Source organism: Ambystoma mexicanum, chromosome 14, assembly GCF_040938575.1.
Source record: "Ambystoma mexicanum isolate Mex_15411 chromosome 14, UKY_AmexF1_1, whole genome shotgun sequence".
Lineage (NCBI taxonomy): Eukaryota > Metazoa > Chordata > Amphibia > Caudata > Ambystomatidae > Ambystoma > Ambystoma mexicanum.
In genome coordinates, this window is record NC_090940.1 from 170,656,360 (window position 1) to 170,673,966 (window position 17,607).

At 46.4% G+C, this 17,607-nt stretch overlaps 1 protein-coding gene across 2 annotated transcripts in view; it reads right to left on the bottom strand.

Moving 5' to 3' along the window:
- The window catches only part of ZNF106 (zinc finger protein 106), a 693,205-nt gene that overhangs the window by 223,106 nt on the left and 452,492 nt on the right, over positions 1–17,607 (bottom strand). For both annotated transcript variants that reach the window (XM_069638825.1, XM_069638826.1), the window contains 2 exons: positions 14,406–14,461; positions 8,663–8,808 (listed from right to left, as the gene is read on the bottom strand). In XM_069638825.1, coding sequence (XP_069494926.1) covers positions 8,663–8,808; positions 14,406–14,461 — 202 coding nt within the window. The remainder of the gene's footprint in view (positions 1–8,662; positions 8,809–14,405; positions 14,462–17,607) is intronic.

A 17,607-nucleotide genomic window follows, 5' to 3' on the forward strand; every position in this document is an offset into this window, starting at 1 on the left:
CGACGTGACCCGTTTGCCTAAGGCATACAAACTTTTGGACTCCTTGTCCGGGGGTGACTCTCCCGTGGCAAGGGGAACCCCTGCTCTCTTGCTAGTGTTGGTCACCACCAGCGAGTCTGGGATTGTGTGCCCTTTGATATAAAGCGAGTCGGTGGGGGAGGGTCGGAAAAGTTTTTCAACCCTCGGGTTCACAGCTCTAGTCTGAGTGGCTGTGAGTAAGGAAGGTGCCAGCCGTCTCTTTACAGAGCTCAAGAGAGGGATAGACTGGCTTGCCAGAGCTTGTCATTAATAATATTTTCCACGAAATCCTGTTCAGGCAATGCCTCAAGCGTGGCAATTTTAAAGAATTCCGCTGCTTTTTTCAACGTGTTGTTGAAAGCCATTTGATCATCCACCGGTGGAGCTTGTCGAACCAGTGTGGATGGGGTAGAGTCGAGGCAAACGATATCAGAATTGCGATCATCCTGCTGGGTGTCCTCCCAGTTGACCGTTGCGCCTTGATCTTCCCCATAATTGTCCAGAAAAGAAGTCTCCTCTTCTTCTGTATAGATGTCTCTATACGTGTCCTTCTGGACATCTTCTTGATAATGAACATAGTGTTGAACATCTAGGTGTTGGGCAACTTGTGTTTGAGGGTTAGGGTCTACCCGAGCTTTTTTCAGCGGAGGAGGTTGATCAGAAGCCCTGAAAACCTGCTCCAACCGATCCATATACCCCTCAAATTGCTCCGTGGTCCACTTGGATGACCCAAATGGACCCAGCTGAGCAGGAACTGGGTCCTCCGCCCTAAGGCATTCAGAGGATCCCCTCAGGGTGCTTGAGAGGGGTACCTGGCTCTCTTCGTAAGAGTCCTCGGGATCGTCTTCCAAAACCGTGGAAAACCTTTCGGCGGATTGGCCCATAACTGTGGGCGAAACCGGTACTAGGCCCACTGCCGTAGCAATCCTATTGATGCTCTTACTGATAGTCACCGAATCTTCGGGAGACAACGCCTCCGATGATGGCTTCTCGGGTAGAGGCCTACTTGTAGTTTTCGGGCCTGCACGGGCCTTGGAAACCTTGAAACTAGTCGAAGTTTCTTGTTCAGAAACTTCGGCGTGTGTAGTTTGGGGAGTAGCGCCTTTGTTATGTTTGTTAAGCCCAGTCGTCATGCGCTGATGCGGATGCGGGGAAGGCTTCGGATCAGACGATCCGAGGGCGCTTTCGCCTTCTTCGACGAAGTCGTCGAGGAGGGCGCGTGGGTTGTGTGTTTTGTGCGGTGCGATTGCACGCCCCTGTCACCGGGTGTGGTCCCTGTAGCAAGACCAGAGTCGAGCCCGGAAGGGTCAGGGATGGGCGTGGCAGCTCTCGAATAGTCCGCCTCAAGGTCTACAACGTCCGCGTTGGACTTTTGGTCATCCGATGTACCCCCGTCACTCTCGGCTGGTGTTGCGGCAGGGGAGAGAGGCTCCACGCGTGACATTCCGTACGCGGCCCGCTGCTTCAACCGGCGCTCCTGAAGGTAGTCTTCGTCGAAGATGTTCTTGATAGGCAAAGTGACTTAACGGGGATTAAAACGACATTTCGGTAAGATAAACAATGTCTCATGAAGAGCTCCGCTATAGGGCGACCAGTTATCTGGGCGGAAAGAAACAATCTGAGGGACCTCAGCGCGTGAGGGATTTTGGGTACTACACACGTCACGATAGGGATAGTGTTTCAGACACGCCTATGCCGACGTCCCCCCGAAAGACAAGATGCAATACTCCGCGGTTACCACTGGATGTCGGACCATATGCACAGCATGCGATTATAAGCAGATTAACAAGCATCAGAAGTACTGATACCCTCAATATCAGAAGACTACACCAGTGTTCACCACCATTGTACTAAAACTAATCGCTACTCTAGGGCTTAGCGATTTTAACTATTGAGCAAGCCTGCTCATTTGTCTTATCCCCTCTTTCCCTTCCTTTAACAAAGTTCTCAACTTTGCCACACACTATTCAAACTGCACAGATTCTCACCCAGTTCTACTCAGACTACATGCAGGATGGCTCTCTATGCAAAACCACTGTCTTTACATGTATGCCCCTTGCCTTTAAATCCACCTGTGGTCTTGCCCTCCTACAACTACATCTCCCGTTACTCTATCCACCCAATCACCGCCCCACCCCCAGAAGGTATGCTGCTCATTCCCCAGCAACCCATTTGTCCCATACTATGCTGCCTCTAGCTTTCACTGTTTTTGTTTACTATCCCCACTGGAATGTTCTCCCTCCGACATCAAAGCCATTCCATAAGTGGACCTCTTTTAAAGAAGACTCAAACTCCACTTATTACCACTGGAAGGATCCCTTGTAATCCGCCCACCTTCTCACCCCAAGAGACCATCTAACTAACAGCCTTCCTGTGCTTTCATCTCTCTGGACCACCCATAAGTAATTTTCCACCATGTTATAACTGGCCCTTGGCAATTGCATGCTGGGTTTGTTCTCTGGTACACGGTCCAAAAATATTGCATCATCTCCCGGTTTAACACACTTAGTGCAAAGAAGTTGATTGTGATGGCACCCCATCCAGTGAAAGCCTAGGCCATCTGTTGAGGTTACTATGAAAATTATTTGTCGAAATGTCATTCAACTGCTTAAATGAATAAAAAATACAAGAAGCACAGCCTTGCCTGTACAGCCAAACTACCACTCAAAGACACAGTTGAAAGGAAATATCTTCTTACCCCATAGAGGACCAGGGGACCTTTAGAAAATCTCACACTAACAGCTGCTGTTAACCCACTTATTCTCCATAGGGCTAGAGCATCAAAAGTCAGTAACAGGATTGGGGTTTAAAACAAAGGAACAGTGGCATAATGAGTAGTATTTCTATTATTGCAGGCAGGTGGAACTAGCATTTCTGATCTGTTGTCATTAGCCATGTAAATCAAAGAAGGTGGGACAGTGCGTCACAGAGATTGTGTACGGGATGCCTCAGTCCCTTATGTACCGTCCATAGTGGAAAGCAACACAAAATCCTACACAAAGATGTTAGGTACTGCTTTGTCAGTATGGTAATATCTTTTGTGGCCATTTGGAAATTAAGTGATTTGACTGTGAAACAGGCTATGCTTCAAAAAGATAGAAAGGGTCTACTTCATAAGTGTAGAAAATTAAGAGGAGCAACTTTTTTTCCCTTGAGTCAAACATTATTCTATTCCTGGCTTTGATTTTGAAGAGTACCGTTAAGACAGATTTCTTAAATAAGGCTTGGTGAACAGATTGTAGGAGGCCACCCCAGTTATGGTGAACAGGGAGCTCAGAGCTTAGCCAAAACCCAATCAAGGTAGCAATGGAGAGCAGTCAAGGCTTGGTCTCAGGAGAGTGCGAGTGTGGAATAGAAGATCTACTTGATCCTGCCGAAGCTCCAACTCGTGGCAAGAGCGCAGCTCCCTGCTGAGTGAGTCGGCAACAGTGTTCTTCACTCCTGCCAGGTGAAAGGGTACCAGGAACATCCCCTGTGCGACGGCCCAGCGCCACAGATCCGGCACTTCCTTGGATAAAGCTGGAGATCTGGTACCCCCTTGCTTCCGGATGTAGAACATCGTGCTGGTGTTATCGGTGAAGACCCATACCACCTTGCCCTTGAGGGAAGGAAGGACCGACCTGAGGGCCCAGAACACAGCCCTGAGCTCCAGGACGTTGATGTGCAGGGACCTCTCCTCCGGGAGCCAAAGGCCTCTTGCGTGGAGATCTCCGATGTGCGCGCCCCCTCCCTCCAGGGAGGCGTCCGTCGTCACAGTTTCCTGATATGCCGGGGTCTGGAAGTCCGTGCCCACCGCGAGATGTGCGCAGGTGCCCCACCACCGGATCGCTCGATGGAAAGTCTCGTTGAGGGAGATCTTGTCTTCAAAGCTTCCCGCCACTTGCATCCAACGGGCATCGAGGAACTCCTGCAGTGGCGGCATCCGCAACCTGCACAGACGCACGAGGTAGATGCATGGCAACATCATGCCGAGTAGGGACTTGATGGCCTGGCTACATCCATGGTCAACAGCCGTTGTACCTTGCCCAGGATGGCTTTTATCCTTTCCTCCGGCGGTGCAGCTAGCCGAGCCACCGTGTTGAGTCTGGCCCCTAGGAATAGGGCGTCCTGCGATGGCACCAAACAGGTCTTTGCAAAGTTGATCAAGAACCCCAGTTCCATGAGCAGACGGACGGTCTTCGCTGTGGGGTCGACGGCGAGTTCCCTTGACTTCGCTCCGATGAGCCAATCGACCAGATCGGGGTAGACGTGGATCCACCGGCACTTGAAGACCCTTGGCGCTGACTTCAAAGCGGAGGGCAGTGCCTTGAACCACGAAGCATAGAAACCTTCGATGTCCTTTGTGTATGAGGATGTGGAAGTATGAATCCTCCAGGTCCAGTGACGAAAGGAAGTCCCCTTCTTCCAGCTGCCCCAGCACGTGCTGAAGGGTGACCATCTGGAATTTTTGGGATTTTATGTACATGTTGAGGCGGCGGAGGTCCAGGATAGTCCGCCAGCCGCCGGTCTTCTTTCAGATAGGAAGTACCATGAGTATACTCCGGAGCACCCGAGCCTCTTCGGGACGAGTTCTATCACGCCCTTTGCCAGCATCGCTCGTACCTCCAGAAGTAGTTGTGGGATGTGGTTTTCTTTCCTTGCCACCGGTGGAAAGTCTGGGCACTTCCTTTGGAACTCCAGAGTGTGCTCGTGGGCCAGGGCACCCAGCACCCAACGGTCGGTGGAGATGGATTCCCACACGCTGACGGATTTCGCCAGCCGGCCTCCCACCGGGGTGCTCGGGTGGGCGCCTGACGTCCTTGCCGGTTCAGTCCTGCTTAGCTGAGGCCTTGTCCTCTTGGGCCCCTTGGCGAAGGCGACAATGTCCACTGGCCTTGTTGTGGCCTCTGTAGGCTTCTTGCGACGAGGAACGGCCCGCCTGGCTGTATAACGAAGAGCTGCCGCCGAATCCTTTGGAGGCACCTTGGGACTTGCCTCCGGAGGTCCGAAAGGACGGCTGTCGCTGATGTAGCGTGCCCAATGCACGGGCCATCTCGGTGTCCACTTTGATAGCCTGCAGTGACTCGTCCACTGCCTTGCCGGATAGATTGTTCCCGTCAAAGGGCATGTACAGTACCCTGGTCTGCACATCCGGATGAAGTCGGTGGCCCTGAGCCAACCAGGCCGGCGAAGGCAAACGCTGTTGCCCATCTGGCAAAACCCGACATCGATGTCCGTGGCTACCGTGATGCAAAGCCGCCCCGCCCTCTTGCAGGATTTCGAGGGCCTCCGCTCTCTTGTCGTCTGGGAGGAAGTCCAGGAGGCGGGCGATTTTGAACCACAGCTCCCTATCGTAACGGGCCATGATAGCGAGAGCGTTGGCCGCCTTAATGGTCGTTGCTGCCGAGATGACCCAACGTCCCATGGCGTCCTGCTTCTTCCCCTCGCCGTCTGGCGGGGAAGTGGAAGTCGATGCCAACGGAAGATCTGTTCCGTTGTCTCCACCGTCGTCCGTACCCGTCGTCGCCGTCTCAGTCTCATCCCTCGGAGGAGGGGATGGGGATGTAGGATGGAAAGGTGGGGGAGACTTTTGGTTTTTCCTTCCACAAAGCCCCTCAAAAACAAAATAAGAGGACCTCCTACTCTAATAGTTTTCATACCAACCAGCAAGCCAGTCACCCATGTGCAGCCAAGAAACAATTCAGCCTTGAGAAAGACCATGGTGGGTCGAAAAATCACCATCGTACGTATTATCAGGGCAAGTATTACGGGGTCCAACTCTTTCATGCTAATACAAGAGGTGTGGGCAACACCGCTCCCTCCAGTAAACTTGCAGATAATCCAAATATCAAAACCTAAAACAAACCATATTACTAAAGACTCAGTGCTACGCGTGTTGAATCAGTCTATAGTAGTGTCCACTTTTGCCTAGTCACTATCCTAACAAACTAAGATCAGTAGAATGGCTCCCTTCACCTGATGGTTTCTTCCATTTGCCTTCTTTTACTTTCTTGATAAAGTACAATTTGTAGATAGAAGAATTGATTTAGAAGGTGACCAGAGACTGACTAACTTACAAGACTTTTGGTTTTTCCTTCCTCTTTAGGAATTACTCTCCATACTTCCCTTCTTGATCTTTGTTGTATCCTTTGATCCAGGTAAAGGGGTCCTTGGTAGTCTTGTGAGGTACTGTTTAGTATTTGTACTTTGCTTTCTGTGTAATTCTAATTCGCCCTTTCTGGTTCTATTTCTCTTTTTTCTTATAGACTTCTCTTAGCTTTGTTTCATAGTATTCCCTCTGTTATGATCCACTCTGTGCTTCTTGAATTAAGGCGTACCTTCCACTTTTCTCAGGGTTGAGCCACACTCCTTTTACTGATATTCCTCTCAGTGTTAGTTGTGGTATGTACTTTGCTTTTGGTTTAATTATTATAGTTCAAGTTAATCAACTTTTCTTTCAAGGTTTCATCATTCATTTTTTATTTATTTTATTTTAATTGGTTATTTATAACGCACTTAATACCCAGAGGTTTCTAAGCGCGGACTCAGGGATCGAACCTGTGTTGCTCCACATCGTCTTGCTTCCAAGGCGAGTGCGTTGCCCCTGAGCTATCATCCCGAGACCGATTTATACTGGGACTAGTCTCTTGGATTGCATAACAAGTCCATGCCGGCCTCCCTGTCCTCCCGTTCTTCCCATTACCTTAACATTGCAGGGGAACATCTCATAGGCCTGTAATTGACTGGGACATTATCGTCTGTTCGGTTTCTGTCTGTCTGCTCTTGGTAACGTCCCCTTCTTTCCACTCTCTTGTTCTCTCAAAGTCTCTGTATCTCTTTTGGAAAAGGAACCATCAGCTGACTCTTCAGCGTTGTGGTATCTGCATCGTTAATACGGCAGCCTGCCCACCACATTCTCGTGGTCACGCCACCACTGGGTATTGGCTTCCCAATTCCTCAGCTTCTCAGAATCTGCATGCGCCGGATCTACATTGCTTGCTTCTCGTGTTCAGAGCAGTTCCTCACGTTGCGGGCATCGCAGCTCTCTCTAGCGGTGCCTCTTTCGGGGGTTACGCTTGCAGGGGGCCTCCCTGCCTGCTTATGTGTTCCACTGACTCGCCTTCATTTGTTATGTACTCCTTCAATCTCCTCGTCGAAGTTATTTGGAGGTTTTTCTTTAAAGGGATAGATTCTCTTTCTTGCTTATGATGGTACAATGTTAGCTTTCTCTACAGCCAAGTCTTGGAATTTAATATGGTTTAGCAAATCAGATAGTCCCATATATCCATATATGCCATCATGTGGAATGGCAAAGGGAGAGTCTCTCCCAGTGTGGTCCCACTTGCCCAATCCACTATGGAGGGTCTCGCGAAGTGGGCACACCTCCCTAGTCTCAATGGGGGAGGCTCCCCTTGGGAAGAAGGGACAAATTCTCTTGATTCTTCACAGCACATATAAAAGTAACCAAAACTCTCATGTGTTAAAAGCTAGGGTGATAGAAAGGTATCCCCCTGCACTGCACTGTAAGGTGCTGGGTGCAATGTTAAAATATAAGAATTCAAAAAGGGAAACAAGGTTTCCAAGTACTGATAGTCTGAAGGACTGAACAGTTTCCTCATAACAATTGAGCCAAAGGGAACTGGAGGTGAAGGCTTTACTTTCCTTCAAAAAGTCAGGACAGAATCAAAAACATAGCAAAACAAATGGGGTTCCATAGGAAACTATGGAGGGAAAGTTGCAAAAAGGATTTCCGAACAAGCGCCAGAATTGCACTGTAGTCATTATCAATGGCTGTATTTAGACACATGAGAATAACCACTATGGAGGACAGTGGCAGATAAAATATTGCAATGTTAACGCTCGTCTTTGAACAGTCCTTCAATTCTGGACCTTGTGCCATCATCCAATATTATAAAAACTCAACTGCACCAAAGTTTGGGGTTTCAGATACATATATATTTATTAGTTCTCTGCCAGTTCTATTGACTATATGGCCACACAAAACACAGTGACCTTAGACTCTTCAATCAGTCACATCTCTGAAGAAAGGTAATGGGATTTCTGGACAATTTCTGAGAAATCTACACCAATGGCAGACAAAACGGTCATGTGGTTAAAACACAGCCGCTGCATGTTAAGAGACTGCTTGACACTAGCATCTTCCCATTCACATAGACATGATTAGTGAGAAGCACACAATTTCATAATCTCTGTCAGGAGTTTGGGATAAACGATATTCTTTGCCTGCCACACCCAAGCAATGGGAATTACAAGGAGCCTTTTGGGCGACCTAGTTAGAAAGCGCCTCACCTTTAAGCTACGAGTTTCGGGCACTAGAACTAGTGCTCATTTAGAACCTTGTGATTGAGTGAAAATGTATCAACATTTTTGGTAAATCTCTGATTCCTTTCAAGGACAGTATTATTTACATGTAGAAGTGATACTATTTGTTACAGTATACGTATTTAATTTAAGCTATAAAAGCAGCAAGTACCAGAAAGGGATAGAATTGAATTCAAAGAAGAGAAAATGCATACATAGGATTAATTCCTAAGAGTTCAAAGACAGATGAAATGAAGGAGAACCTTTCAAGATCCTTCTTCTCAAAAGGTGAGCTATGGGGACAAAAGGCTAGATCTCTAAAATCGATCAAGAATTGACTTACCACCATATTGTAGGCCCTAACAGTTTTGTCAGCTGAGCAAGTGTAGAGCAGACCCCCAAATATCTGGATGGCGTTCACTGCAGCTTGGTGACCTTCAAAAATCCCTTCTGTTGGCTCCTCATCCTCCCCAGGCTCTGATGACACTTCTGGGAAACAGGAAGGAAATTGTATGAGAAATGCTTAAATAATTCCCAAAGAGAATAGATATCTGTACAGCCTATGTGTTTCCAGGCTTGTCTGTGCATTTTGCTGGGTATATTTCTTCCTTTTCGTGAATTGTCCCAGGGAGAGAACAAGGAACACATTTTGCACTTCTACACTTATCAGCCTACGTGCCCTTTCATAAGTTGGTCTCCGAGTAAGAAAATCGGTTTACCAAGCATGATGTCTGTTGTGTGCAGTGGACATTGCCAATCAGAAGGCCCAATGCAACTAGACGGTGAAAAGCAGATTGACTATTCTTTTAGGTTTGGAGGTAGTTTTGCACAAGAGTTAAAACCTCAAAGCAGTTTCTACAGAAGGAACATTAACTGCCCATAGCCAAGCAAGAGAGAGGAAGATTATTGTGTAAGACTCCAAACCATTGCTATATGTTAGGATGTGCTTCTCAGCGTTTGAATTACTACAATAAAATGTGCTGTCATGTATGTTAGGAACCTGCCACAGCCTAAGGTTCAACATATGGCAAGAGCATGCCCTTTTACTTTTGTACTGTTCAGAAAACAGGGATTGTGATTTTGGGTGGATTCCACAGTGATGTCAGTGTTTCCACAAACCACCTGATCTTTCTTTAGGACTGTAGTCCTTCCCTCTCCCCCACTAGTATAGGTCGACCCTCTTGGCGGTAAAACAGTCAACCAGTGTTTGGGATTTAACATTTGCCCATATTTCTATCTTCATCAATTTTGATGGCGTCAGTTGCTGGTGTTGGTCCAACTGAACTCTCCTACCAGGTAACCCCTTCTGGTACCCTTGGGCCTTCAGATGTGGGCAGGGCACTAGGCATTTAAAAGATAAAACCGCGGGAGTTAGCAGCCGCCCCCCCCCCACCCCCTGCACTCCTGCTGGTGAACAGTAATGTGGTTTGATGGGCTAACAAGATATTTGGTTGTAGTCTTAGGCCAGTCTACTACTGATCTTGCTTGGAAAGCGCATTCTGGAAACAGCCATGCTCTTCTCTTCTTTTGGTCCTTTCCCATTTCTTGGTACTTACTTTCATCCTTCCTTTCTCCTCCTACCTTGCCCTGATCTAATTTCCGGTTTTCTTTTGCTTCCTCTATTTTAACAGGTTGTTTCTTCCTCCTGGTTATTCTGCTATGCTCGCTCATTCCTCCTTTCCTCCATTGCTCATCTGATTCTCTTGCACCACTCTACCAGGCTCACCATCATTCCTTCCTCATCGCCTTCACCATCTACAATGCCCCTACTATGGTCTTCCCTCTCCTTTCCGCCTGCTCTGATCTTCTCTACCCCACCACTCACTTTTCCCCCTCTTCCACTATTATCTCCTGCTTTCTCCTCTTATAACCACTACTTGTCTCCTTGCTGCATCTCTATGCCCAACTTGAATCACTGCACTACTAACTCCCCTCTCAACGCATGATCTTTCAATAGGTCAATGGGGAAGGGTTACTATGTGTTGTCTGACTGTGCTCAGCTGGGTCAGTGGGATGAGTGATTGGGTACGTTCTCTGCTTAAACTGCTGTTCAGAGCTAGCTAGCTCATCCTCTCACGGATCAGTGAGTCCTGGTTAATAAACATGTACAAAGCCATCATAGATTTACTCTGTCAGTGGCTCATGCTTCTACAGCTTCAAATAAAGACTGCTGCATCGCCTATTCTGCACCTTTGTAAGGCATCACTTCTATTCTGACACACGCAGGCTCTACAGCCCTTTTCACATGTAGTGCTCTTGAAACATTGCCTCTCAAAACACAGTATCTGATTGTTGCGTGGATTGCAGTGGATGGTAAACTACTTGCTTCTCTCTCCTATCCCTCTGTATCACTACTGCACTGATAGTTTCTAAATAACAAAAAAGGCTCATAGATAGTTTGGATCGCTTGGGGGAGGGGGAGTCACGATATACTTACTCCAGGACCTGCTACATGGAGAGGATGATGGTCCTGAAAAACAGGGTCACACCAGTCCCCATCAGCTCGGCTCGAGCATGTGACATAGTCACGGTACACAGGCTAAATTAGAGTATTTTTGGCTGGTTAAAATGTACACAGAAGGATATCTTATTTACTGAGGCAGTAAAGCACCAGTTACCTCATTATGAACATATAGACAATTTAAGACATTTCAGAAGGAAAAGTTGCTTACATTTTGGTTTGAAAATCCCTCCTATCTATGAAAATTAGTGCCATTGCATTGAGGAGTTAGGAAAAGTGGGAAATAATGGAAGTAAACACAGATGTTTTATTGTACTACAGACTCACTGGACTATTGTTGTGAGACACTTTAGGTTTAGAAATGGGATGAATGTGTAATAAAATGGAGGTCATCATTTGCTTTATTTTTTTGGGGATGTAAAATGCATTTTGTATTAAACTTTTGGACCTGAACACATTGATTTTGTTTTATTTCAGGGTTACTACTGTAGGCGTTGGTTTATGGCATTTCAACAAACTGCTACCAAAAGGTTTAAATCTAAACCAAGAAACGATCAGAATGCACAATTGAGAAGAATGCATACACATATTCTCTCCTGACTGGCTGATAAGGCAACAGCATTTTAATAAGTGAAAAATAAACCACAAGTAATTGAAAACCTTTTCTTACATGGGTATCATTTGTAGTACTGTATGCATTTCTATGTGATAGTTTAAGATACTTGTTTGGGTCAACTAATCTTTGTGCAAATCAGCATGCCTGCACACATGACAATATTGCTTCTAGCAATATTGATAACACACATTCAATTGGTTTTGCACATCAAATCTAAAAATAATGTGAGAATTGCCAGTGGCAGTCCCTTTTAATTCTCATTAAAAGGCTGGCAGTACCTCCCACAACAATGTAAGCCTCAAGTGAAAGCAGAGGACTGAAGTGCTTTGACAACTCTAGAAAAGCCATGTGCGTTCATTTAGCAAATATTGAGAGCTTTTCCCAGGAGAGATACGCTCAAGCCATGATCTGTAATACATGAACACATTGCAAAAAGTTGAGCAGGCCTGGGAGAAATGAACATATCAGCAAACTATAACGAAGTTACTCTGAAAATGACACAAGCAGACATCCTTTATTTCTTATGGGTACTGTGAGAAACCAGACTGTGTCTCCCTGGTTAGTCCCTGGGGATCTGTCATACCGAAGGCCAGGACACGGCTATCGCTATTGGATACAGTTCCTGGGGGTGGACCAGTGAGGGAAGATAACCTGAATGGGAAGTCCTTGAGGCATGAGACACCAACGGGCGGGATACAGTATCCCTCTTCTTTTGACACCTTTTCCCGATCCTACCATGTAGAATATTCCAAAACACTGCCCCCCCCCGTCCCTCGCTTTTACCACACGAACACTTTTGCATAACACAAAAGACAACAGACTAACACCAGAGCCATTTACCGCACGTGTCCCAATACAAGGGGCAGGCAAAGTCAGGCAATTGACCAGAATCACTCACACCTGACAGCCCTTTCCCTTCCCCACAGGGATAAAAGGTGGAGCACAAGAGCACAGGGCGAGGAAGGCAGACCGCACAATATGAGAGCTAACTCTGCATGGCAGTTCAAGGTGAAAGACGGCCCAAGTCGAGATGATACCAAGGGGAGAAGTGACCTTGCCCTTATCGACAGACCTGTGTATCCTCAAGACAAAGAATCGTAAGACTGCGAACAAAGGCCATCGTGTGTTGCAGCAGATGTCGATGGAACATGAGAACCTCCTGCGGTAATAACCAAGCCGGGGGTGAGACACTGGTCTCTGTGGTACCAACCTTGACTCAGAGAAGAAAGCAAAGCAGTTCATCACAGCCGGCTACTCGATAAGAAACGGGGCTGTGTTGAACGAATGTAGCGAGCGGCTACATGAACTTTGAACAAACAAAGGAACTATTGAGAAAGTGGGGGAAAAGCCTGCAACAGAGGTGTCAGGCACCACGTGGATGCTCACGCAGAAAACTCTGGCCGATTACCCAAAGGTAAAAACTACCATACCAAGGCGGCCTTGGGAAGAGGCAAAGAGTGGTAAAAGTGGTCATACAGGGGTCTTGTGAAATTCTCTGTACAGTCGAAAGTATTTGACCAACAGATGATTGTGAAGAAGGGGAATTGAATCCCACAAGGTGAAGATTAGCAAGAGTGAACCCGGCGGAGGGATGCTAATGAAAAGGGGCGAAGCCTAGAAGTCCCGTGAGGAATTGTTGGTAAAAGTCAGTGAGCGTGAACCCGGCAGAGGGAAGCCGACAACCAAGGGCAAAGCCCAATGAGCTGTGTTTCTTAAAATGTGTGAGCATGAACCCGGCAGAGGGATGCGAACCAGAAGGGACGTGGCAAGAGTGAACCCGGCAGAGGGACGCTTGTGAAAAAGGGTGAGGCTTGAAGTCCCTACACACAGTGTGTTAACAGAAGTGAACCACATCGAGGGAAAGTCCCACTGCATTGTTTGAAAAGACATTAAGATTTGTGAAAGCACAAAATATTGCAAGATAAGGGGAAGGGAAGTGCCCCACTTGTCATCTGGGGTCCGAGTCCGGCTGAGGCCGATCCAGGGGTGAAAAGTCATCACTCAAACTTCATTGAGAAAAGGAACTGTTTAGTGCTTTGTGAAATACGATTGGTGAGGGGTCTGCGCCCACAAGAGAGGGACACAGGGGTGAAATCGACACCCGAAGTATATGTGGAACAGAACTTTAAGTTTGTTTGTTTGTTTGTTGAAAGCATCAGGCCCTCGAAGGCAAGAGACTTTTTACTGAAAGGCGACTTAACCGTTGAAGAACCTGATTGCTGATACAGAACTGTTGGCTTGTGCTGAGAAGGCTCGAGTGTGTGCTGTGCTCCAAGGTCCCACCTTGCCCCATGCTGAAAACGTGGGGAAGGGAGACCCCTGGCCATCACATCTTGACTTAATATTTGTGAACACTTCTTTCTTTATTGAAAGCTTAATCTCACACTCTGTGTAATTAGTTGTAAGGAATTGGCAATAGTTTTTTCTTCGTAAAGGCCCTTTTATTTTGACACAACGCCACGAGAACTGCCTTATTTTTCTTTTGATTGTCAGCGTTTGCTCCCATTTTAGAATTAGGTTTAGATTAGGTGTTTTCCACCCTGCATTTACAGCTTAATAAACACCCTTGAACTGTGATCACTTGTGTCTGTCTTTACTGTTGCCACCATGAGTTCCTTGCAGTAGATAAGAGGGTTTTAGGTGCTGAACAATGGATTAACTGAAGAAACAGCATAAATGCAAGTAAGACCACACCAACATGCCTAAAAATAATAATTCAATTCTTCCATTATTTAAATGTTTTTTATTTTTTTTCATGCAAATAATCATCTCAAATGGGTGCACATTATTATGCATTAGTGTTGAGCATCTTGTTCATTTTGCCTACAGGGGTATAAGATAAACTGGTCTGGTATGGTGCAAAGTCTTCCTCTTTGGCAGCCTTTTGGCACTGCAGGAAGGCTCTATCTCATCTCGCCGGGCTCAACACAACAGCACCATCACACAGTGAGCACCATGAAGAACATCTTAAACAGGTCTTTCATTACTCAGATCACTTCAATAACAAACCTGATGAGTTCTTCGAGCTTCTGACTGATGACATGGTCGTCTGAGTTTCAGTAGCGCTGCAAAAGAAAAAAAGATGCTGTGAGGATTTAATGAATCGGCCTAAGTTCCTAAAGTGGCAGCAGTAATATGCGTTGTAATCATACTCTGGTGACTCATAGATCTCAAACGTAACAATGTTTATTGGAACCCAGCATATACACAGTGACATAGATGGTCTTAACAATTCACTGAGTTTCCAAGAGAGTTAAATGATTTTTTATATTAAACAACAGAAATTGTGCAGATTTTTCACCATTACGATTTTATGTATTTCAGACAAAATAGCTTCACTACAAGCTAAAATAGCCTAGGCCCGAGTGCCAACGCACATAAAACTACCTGACCCTCAATTACCCCACATGCCACCCTTTCCTCTTCTCACCAGTCACCACCAAAGAAGTGGAAAACACCATCATTGGGCTAAAACCCTCAAAATGCCAGGGACATACCTGCCCAGCCCCTATCATTAAGGATGGAGCAAAAGAACTAGCCCTGTTCATCACTGCCTTGATTAACTCTTCCTTCAAAAGTTGCTCAGTCCCTAACAATCTTAAAGAGGCATGGGTTATGCCACTCCTCAAAAAACCCAACTTAGACCCTAATATACCGACCAATTACAGTCCCATTTCTCTTAAAAATACTAAATAGGGCAGCCTATCTCCAAATACAAAAACATTTGGAAGACAATAACCTTCTTGGCCTACGGCAGTCTGGTATGAGACCGTGAAACTGCACTGAAACCGCACTCTTGGACCTAAAAATCCAAATGGATGAAGCCAAAGACAAGGGCAAGCTTGCCATACTTCTACTGCTGGATCATTCAGCAGCGTTCGACTTGGTCGACCATCAGATCCTGGCCAAACATTATCCTCGGCTGCGGCGTTCTCTCCGAAGGCAGCAAGCTGGATCCAATCCTTCCTTTCGAACAGAACAACTACGGTCTTCACAGCCTCAGCGTCTGCTGATCCGGTACCCATCCACTGTGGAGTTCCTTAGGGTTCGTGTGTTTCACCCACGCTCTACAACATCTTCACAAACCTCCTATTTGATCGCCTTGACAACCTGCATGTCACCTACAGAAATTATGTAGATGACGCCCAGGTCGTCATCACGCTCACTGGTTGCTATGTTAAGGACTACAAAATGATGAATGATATTTACCTTGAAATTCAGGGTTGGATGGCCGCCCACAGCCTCTGTCTAAACGACGTTAAGACGGAACTTTGATTATCGGTTCACAAGCCCGGCTTCACAGTCTGGACACACGCTACAAGACCTATAACATTGATGGGAATATCATAAAAGTTGCCAATGAGGTCAAAACGCTAGGTGTCTACTCAGACTCTACTCTCTCCCTCAAAAAACAAGTAAGCACCACAGCATCAGCCACAGCATATACCAACCAACTGATAAATGCGGCAAGCCCTACTTATCGACCAACAGCTGCCTCACGCTAGCGAGGGCCTTGATTCTCTCGAAGCTGGACTATTTTAACACCCTATTCCTAGGCTCTTCATTACAGAACCTAAATAGACTAGAAGTTCTGCAGAACAACGCCCTTAGATCAGCCCTGAATATCCCTCGCTCTAATCATATCTCAGCCATCAGACGGGACACATATTGGCTACCAGTGCGTGACAGAATCACAATACGCAAGTGAGTCATCACACATAAATGCCTCCCAAATGCGGCCCTAAATACTTAGACAAATTCTCGAGGAACCATTCTGACGGACCCACCAGATCCTATTACCTCAACCGTCTCAACATCCCGAAGTACAAACTAAAAACGTCAGGAGGGTCCAGTTCCCCTCTGTTAGCTGTCAAGTGTTGGAACTCCCTCCCCTCAGCCATCAGAGCTGAACCTTCCTTCAGGACGTTTAGATCCAAAGTGAAAGCCTGTGTCTTCTCCCAGCTCCTGTACTGCTGCCACTTCAGACTCTACAAACACTTTGGTTTAACCTCCCCTAGTGCCTTGTCAATCCCTCCACTGCTACTTACTGGCCCCACCCAAGCTGGGTTCACCTATTGTTCTATTTTATAATGATACAAAGATCCTGACTATTTCATGTCCTACTGAGGATGGAGGACACTTACCTTCCTGTATCGTTGTGTAACCTCTATTTGGGCATTTTGATCAATGTGTATCCTGGTCAACAAGCCGTGTCATTGGTTATTCTTGTATGTTCTTTTAACAATTTACATATGCTGAAGCCCCCAGATACCTCAGAGTTTGGTGCGCTCTACAAATAAGAAACAAAACTAAACTAGGTTGCTCAAATTGTTCAGGATTGTGAAAGGAACCTGTTCAATATAACAGTGGGCTGGAGAAGGGGTGGGAAACACGCTAAGGGGGCCAGTACGCCACATTTCGGCGCAAGCGATTAGGCGCCAGACGTTTTGGCATGCCACTTTGGCCGCAGAGCCCCTTTTGGTACACCCAGAGTGGCGCGAAAGCCAGGTCGTAGCCGGCCACTTGGTGCGAGGGCCGCTTGGACGTGGCTGACAATGCAGCAATGTGCAAACGTCTCTTGTGCTAAATGAGCTCCATAAACGTACAAAGTTTACCATGCTCCGACACTTCCAGGTTTATCAGATAAAGATAAAGCATAGGACATTTTTTCCACTTCACAATGTATTCTACCATAGAGCAAGTGCAAAAAATAGTTACAGATCAGCAACACTCAGAATTCCAATAATAGCTGCAGTGTGTGCATTTGTATGTCTGCTTTATTTAAGCATTTCTGCAGGCCTTTTAATCATGAAACCATCACTTATTAACTAACCCGTTGCATGTCATCGCTATTTAAGAATATTTATTTCAACAGTGCCGACTGTGAATTGATCGAAAGTTGTACGCTGTCAAACATTGCCCGAAATCAAAGTGTTATTCTTTGGTTGTGCAGCATTTTGGGTATTCAGAAAAGGCTTCAATATTTAACACCAGCAGGAGCCCATTGGACATGCATAACCGAGAGCATGTTCAGGGCCCATCAGTGATGGGTATAACGTGGAGTATTTAGGAAAGATCAGGTTGTGTTGACTTGCATGGATCTCAGACATTTATGGATTTCCCCAAACAACCTGGCTTGAGGACAAAGGATGGCCGTGATAGAAGCGTTTTATTTAGTCAGACTATCTGCGCTTCCCAACTGTCATGTGAA